The sequence below is a fragment of the Triplophysa rosa genome, linkage group LG16 (genome assembly GCF_024868665.1).
Source record: "Triplophysa rosa linkage group LG16, Trosa_1v2, whole genome shotgun sequence".
Taxonomy (NCBI): Eukaryota; Metazoa; Chordata; class Actinopteri; order Cypriniformes; family Nemacheilidae; genus Triplophysa; species Triplophysa rosa.
The window spans coordinates 20,100,111-20,106,793 of record NC_079905.1 but is presented as its reverse complement, the minus strand read 5'-3'; the positions used below and the strand labels follow the sequence as shown (position 1 = coordinate 20,106,793).

Genomic DNA, 6,683 nt, shown 5'->3' with positions numbered 1-6,683 from the left:
GGCCAGTGAACTAAAACCAGTTAGCATTGGTAGTGTGTAACTGCATTATGGAAGTAGCACATGCTGTACTGCTGCTGTAATCTAATTCTTTCTGTACAACACGCACACAGAAATAACAGGCCACCAAAATGTACCACAACAAAAACAGAATTATCTTTATTTTGTTTCATAATGTCAAAAACAGGGGAAATCATATAAACCGTTTCACTACCTACATCGCTTACATCATAACAAAGAAGTAAAGGTTGGAATGTCACATTTCCATTTAACACTTTATTTCACATTTGATAGAAATACTCTTAAATAAATAGGGCTCTCTTTAAAGTCTCTGGAGTGACGATTTCAGACACATGGCTAAGGAATGAAGAGGAACCAAGACAATGAAAAATATTTGGATATCCATATGACATTGTCAGCTGTCCCCACAAAATGTCCAAGAGTCTTATATAGTAAGGAATGTGGAGAAGAGCTATGCGAATTCCCTCTTCCACACACTCCAAAAAACCTCTCTTCCCTTGTATCCTGCTCATGCAGGGTCCTGCTTAGTGTTTATTAAGCACCGTAATATTTGTTGCCTAGTTGTGAAGTATCAACTGTCTTATTGATTTATCTTTGTGCTACCAAACTTTATCATAAAACAACAAAATAACTTGTATCCTGCTCATGCAGGGTCCTGCTTAGTGTTTATTAAGCACCGTGATATTTGTTGCCAAGTTGTGAAGTATCAATTTTGTCTTATTGATTTATCTTTGTGCTACCAAACTTTATCATAAAACGACAAAATAACTAACAGTTCCTTGCTACAAACCCACTTCCTATTAAAAGATGTGTGTAAGAGAAACCATCTCTTTTGTCCACATTATTCTCTGTTTTTGCTTTAATAAGTCTTTAATGAAAGCTTATTTAACGCAAACATCATCTTAATTTCCACATTTTTCATAGATGAAGAGAACAAATAAAAATGATCAGATGAGATCGCGCGAAACTCATCTACTGCTGTCCCTCAGTCATTCGGGACGAGCAGAAACAGCAGGCAGAGAGAGGGTCCGCACTCCTGCCCCTGAGTGAGTGAGTTCAAAAACAACCTCTCCTGAGGTACTCTGGGAATTCAGGATTGACCTTTGACCCCCGTTTACGTGACCACTTCTGCTTTGGCTTTGAGGAAGCACAACAGGCAATCTAAGCGCGAACTTTAACCCAGCCGACATGGTCAGGGTGCCCACGATAAGCCTGGCATGGCAATTGCATTGAAAAGGCGGTGCACAAGCATTCAATCGTTGCTGTGCTCTTCAAGCTGTGACAGAATGCTGATGAGATTCTGTAGGCCAAAGATGTAACCACTGTCTCCACCCTCGTGAACAATACCATCCTCTCCGTAATCACGGCATGTTGTGTGCGCGAAATCAATCATTCGCACATCCACCGTTGGCGAAACCAAACCAGGGCCGCTGGAGTGATCGCGGCGCCCTCCATAGGCTCCGTCCTCCTCATCATCATCTTCGTCATCGTCGTCTTCATCTCCCTCCTCTCCTCCACGAGAGGGCCGGGATCTAGCTGGGGCGGGAGGTGGTGCGCTATCGTAGATGATAAGAAGTGAGGAGGAGAAGAAACGATAGCTTTCGCAAGCCTCCAGAACAGCTCTCATCTCTCTCAGTCTTTGAAGCACCGGGGTCAGAAGTTCTCTGCACAGGACACGTCCATCACTGAAGAACTGGCACAGAGCCTCTTTAAATCCAGCCAGACTCAATTTGCGGCCATGATACTTATTCATAAATATCAGCTGCCCTGTAGCATTGTGATAAACCTATAAAGAGAAATGAGATGTTTCAAAATTGGGATTACTATTTATCAGCCCAATGGGTTCAGAACAACAAAATAATATTTTTGGGTAAACTATGTCCTTTAAATTCAAATGTTTTAAATTAAACTGAATGGGTCAAATAAGTAAGGTATTATGTACTGTACAGCCAGCCAAGTTATGTATCGACCTGAAAGGGTTTATTTGCCAATAAATCACCAACTGACTGTACATTATCCCACTTAATAACTTAATGATTGGTTCTAAAATATTTACAATCCAAATATTTATTCAAAATACAAATTTCACAATATAATGCTACAAGTTAACAATCAGAATCAAGACACAATTGGTGTAGACTTAAAAAGGGAGGGGGATACCTGCATGCCACAGAGGCGAACCCCTATAGAAGAGGAAGTGCTTTGTTGGCATTTGCGTATCTGATTGGCTTTCTTCTCCTCAGAGGCATCGTCCCCATGCTGACGTGTTCCCATTTTCAGATCGAGAACGCATGGAACCCGGTACCGCCATGTTAAGTTTTCAAGTAGAATGAATTCTAAGAAAGGTCAGGGGTCAAGGAAGAAATACTACATGGTTGAATATCTATAAATGTGTCTTATAAACAAGTAGAGCAATCATATATACCTAAATATGAAAATTGTGTCATCATTCATTTATCTTTATGCCCTTTTAAAACCTGTACGACTTCATTTTTAGATGGAACACTAAAGTAGATATTTTTAGGCAAATGCCTTCAGATTAGATGCCTGTTGACTTTCAATGTGAGACATATCTTTGTGTTCCTAAAGTCATACAGGTTGGAAACTTGAAGGTGAGTAAATGATGACCGAATTTTCATTTTAGGGTGAACGGTCCCTTTAATGACCACCACACAGTGGTTATGCGTGCATGTCTCAATCAGTACAAAAGGATACTGTGCTGGTTTCTGTGTTTGGAGTTCTCTTTCATTCTCTGTAGATGTTGCTGGTGACACTGTAGACTCCAAGGGTTGTGCTTGATTTGAGGAACCACATTTCCTTTCTCCAGACTGTAGTACAAAACTTCAGCTTCATCATCCCGATTACTGGAAAGATCAACAGAGAGAAATAATTTATATATATATATATATATAAAAAAAGCTCATCGAATCCACTTTTTTGTATGTGTGAAAAAAACAAATCATCACAATAAGGTTGTATATTGTAGAGACTTGCATCATTTCTTACCTTTTGCCCTTCTCCTCTTTGCGGCTCAGCCTGGTTCTCTCGTTCTCTGAGAGTAGGACTGATTGCTTCTTTTTTCCCCACTTAACAAGCTTGTTCTTAGACTCGCCGTCAGCAGAGGGCTCCTTGTTCTCCAAATCGTCTGGATCGCTGTGGAGCGGGTATGCAATCAAACACAGATTCCCTTCCTCGTCTTCTTCAAAGCTCACCGACACCACACCTGAAGAGCGCACGAGAAATAGGAGAGCAACAATGAGTACAGATGACATTGTATTGACATATAAACAACGTAAGATTCAACAAACGATGAATGAAAAATAAACCATGTGAATCTTACCCATTCTGACATAAACACTAACACATGGTACATCAAACACACACAAACAGATAATAGAAATGGAGGGATAAATAAATAAATATGTATATATGGCAAACATTTAGGGATGCATCGATACCGATACCAGTATCGGGTATCGGCCCGATACAAAGCTCGTGTACTCGTACTCGTAATGACACACCGATACCTCACGTGACATACATAGAGCCCTATGATTTCCGCAATGCGTAAAACGCAGACAGAATCGAGGAATCCAGGCATAAAACAGAATTTGCTGTACAACACGGAATGGCACGGAATCTGGCAAATGTATTACTTCCTAACAAGAAATTAGCGCTGAACCGCTAACGAAATATTCAGATACTGTTTAAATATTTATTCTGCTTGTTTTGCGTGACTGTGTGTGAAAGAGTGTGCGGTTGCGTGTATGACCTGAACGCATTGTGCTTGTAAGCTTTCAGAGCCAGCGTTTCACTTGCACGAGGACACGAACACATAACAAACACCATTTGCGGATCGCAATAAGTCGAATCAATTGAATAAAAGTCGGTTACTTAACAAGTTATATACACTCACATTTTACCACACCACCCCCCTTGAATTTTTTATAATTCACACAGAGTATATTGTTTACTTTAGCAAACTGAAGTAAATGTGCTAGTAAAATTGTGCTACTTATCATAAAAAATGAACTTAATTTAAAAATAGTACTTAAATTTAAGTAGACCTAAAAACAAAAGAAAACAAATGTACCAGTAAGATACTGGTTTATTAACATATTGTACATTATACAGGCATCGGTTATAGGTATCGGTATCAGCGAGTACCAAAAAAAAGTATCGGTACTCGTACTCGGTCTGTTAAAAAAATGGTATCGTGCATCCCTACAAACATTCAACACTATCGTGTACATGTATGAGTGTGGAAGAGTGCGAGACATGTATACATGTGTTTTGCATGCCTTCTAGTGCCGAGCAGAAAAAGACACACAAAAAACATAGGAGGCAAGAAAGTACAATTCAATTAACTCCTTTATTGCTGCTCATTGGACATACATTAGATATCATTCACTGATTAGGGGATATGACAACTTCAAACACAGAGATCTGAGCTTTACATAAACTGTGTAATTGAAATCATTTTACAGACAACAACTGTTTAGACAAACTGCTTTTGTAGATTTGTAATACAGATCATAGAACTTAAACATAATATACAGAACATAACAGATTTTTATACACATTCACATGTAGCCCGTGACCAAAGACATTATGGCGTTAAGGATAACCATAGATGGAACTAAACACCACAGAGGGATTATGGGTATTTGGTTGGTAAAGGTAGAAGAAAACAGTATATTGAAAAGCCAACACCTTTAAAAGCACAGTAAACAATCAAACAAAACATTCACAAAATAAACTAATAATAAAACCCGTCTATGGTATTTGAGAATAAGTGTGACTGATTTATGCGGCACTAGGACCCTGCAGTATCTCACCCTCTGCAATTATGGTGGACTGATGACATCAATAGCAGTGATGTCACTTCTCTGCAACATATCTCATACATTTACATTTATTCATTTGGCAGACGCTTTTATCCAAAGCGATTTACAAGTAGGAGGAGCATATAAACATTTTGTCAACACGCTAAACAGTACCGTTAGTTTTCATGCACACATTTCAGCTGAGCAAGAAAACATGTGTGGTTGTTATACTCGTGTGTTATGTATGAAAAACATCGTTCCGTCATGTAAAATGCCCCAACATGTCTTAAAAGACGTGCGTGTTATATGTTTTAAGCATGACAAGTATGAACGATCATGCGAGTGTGCGCACATTCTTTCCTATTGGTCACATCCTTTTCCAGCCTGACAGCTTTTTTAGTCCTACGGCGCTGTCATGAGACATGCCAGTGTGTCTGTGTGCGAGTAAATTTAAATATATCAAAGACAGGGAACAATCCCGTCCAGCGAACATAACTCAGCATGTTTTAGAGTTCAAACATACCTTTTTGAGTAATAATGCATTTGGTAATGTAACAAGCTTCCACGTTGTCTTAATTGTATGGTGATCTTTTGATTTTTAGTAGCATAATTTAACGTCATTTAGTAAACGCAAGCATCATCCAATCAAGTGTTTTTGTTTGTGTGTGTGTGTGTGTGTGTGTGTGTGTGTGTGTGTGTGTGGCCTGTTATCAAGCTGCACTAAAAGAAGTCAGTGTTACTTAACACACATTCGTGTACATTCTTAAAACAACCAAAACATGAATTTCTCATTTAGTACTCGGAAACACAGAAGAGAGGGAGAGAACTTGAGAGCAAGTGAGAACCATGAAAGAAGACCGTGGTCGACGTAGCACATAAACATGCCCAAATGTTTTTTTTTTTTACTAATAATAACATACGAGTCCACTTACCTTTGTACTGAGGCGTGAATTTACGGATCTCGGGTGGCAAGCTTTTGTAAAATTGGTGTTCTCGGGGTATTAGTGGCTTGCAGATGGTCTGTTCCCCAAAGCGCAATACACAAGAGTGACCACCAACTTGATGAACAAATGGTTCCAACATCACACCACCCTTCATTTCTCCTTTACCCGGGTATCTACACCCCTCCATCAGCGCTTCTAAAGCCGGACTCATCCTCCACGCACATCCGTGTACCTCGCGCTGATGTGTCAGTCTGTCTGTTTTTCTTTCACCGCCTGCTCTGCTGTTCCCTGGTGGCAGTTCAGGCACAAAGGCTGAAAAAAGCTAAGGAGAAAAGCGAAAATAAAAAATATAGTTCCGTGTAAAATGAAATAGTAATCCAGACGGATATCTGTTATATTACGTACTGTTTTAAAGCTTTACGATGGTATTTAACACTACGGACAAACTGCGCAAGTGTTACCTCACGAGTCGCTGCCGTAACTGAACGGTTTATTCCAAGCAGGCAGGAAAGATATCACAACAGGTCACATGTTTCCACCCCCTCCTGTAAATCAGCCAATCAGAGCGCGGCAGCTGTTGTCGGCTGGGAAGTGAGAAAGGGAAACTGAGCAAACAAAGGGAAAGAAAAGAGTGTGTGAGATTTAGGTGGGGGTGGGTTGTTGATGTAAAGACAAAAACAAAGAGATATGAGGAGGAAAAGAGAAAGTTCAGCGTTGTTCTCACTTATGTTATGCAGGGATATTGAGTAAGAATGAGTGATTTTAATAAAAAAGCTTGTTCTCCCTAAATCCTGAATAGTTGGAAATATTCTTTGAAATTCAACATGTTTTAAAGTGTATAATTTTTGTCTTACGAACATTATAAAAGAGAATAAATAATGGCTTGTTTTTGGTT

At 39.4% G+C, this 6,683-nt stretch overlaps 1 protein-coding gene across 2 annotated transcripts; it reads right to left on the bottom strand.

Annotated features, from left to right (window-relative positions):
• Positions 1-137: 137 nt before the first annotated feature.
• Positions 138-6,275, bottom strand: LOC130567427 (inositol hexakisphosphate kinase 2-like). Of its 2 annotated transcripts, XM_057355512.1 has the most exons (6): positions 6,194-6,275; positions 5,777-6,110; positions 3,025-3,241; positions 2,734-2,882; positions 2,179-2,354; positions 138-1,804 (listed from the first exon to the last, which is right to left on the bottom strand). In XM_057355512.1, the coding sequence occupies exons 2-6, from the start codon at positions 5,997-5,999 to the stop codon at positions 1,271-1,273; spliced, it is 1,299 nt and encodes a 432-aa protein (XP_057211495.1). In that variant the 5' UTR covers positions 6,000-6,110; positions 6,194-6,275; the 3' UTR covers positions 138-1,270. The 2 variants fall into 2 exon arrangements, with proteins under 2 accessions (XP_057211495.1, XP_057211494.1); XM_057355511.1 differs by having other exon boundaries at positions 5,777-6,269.
• Between the last annotated feature and the right edge of the window lie 408 nt (positions 6,276-6,683).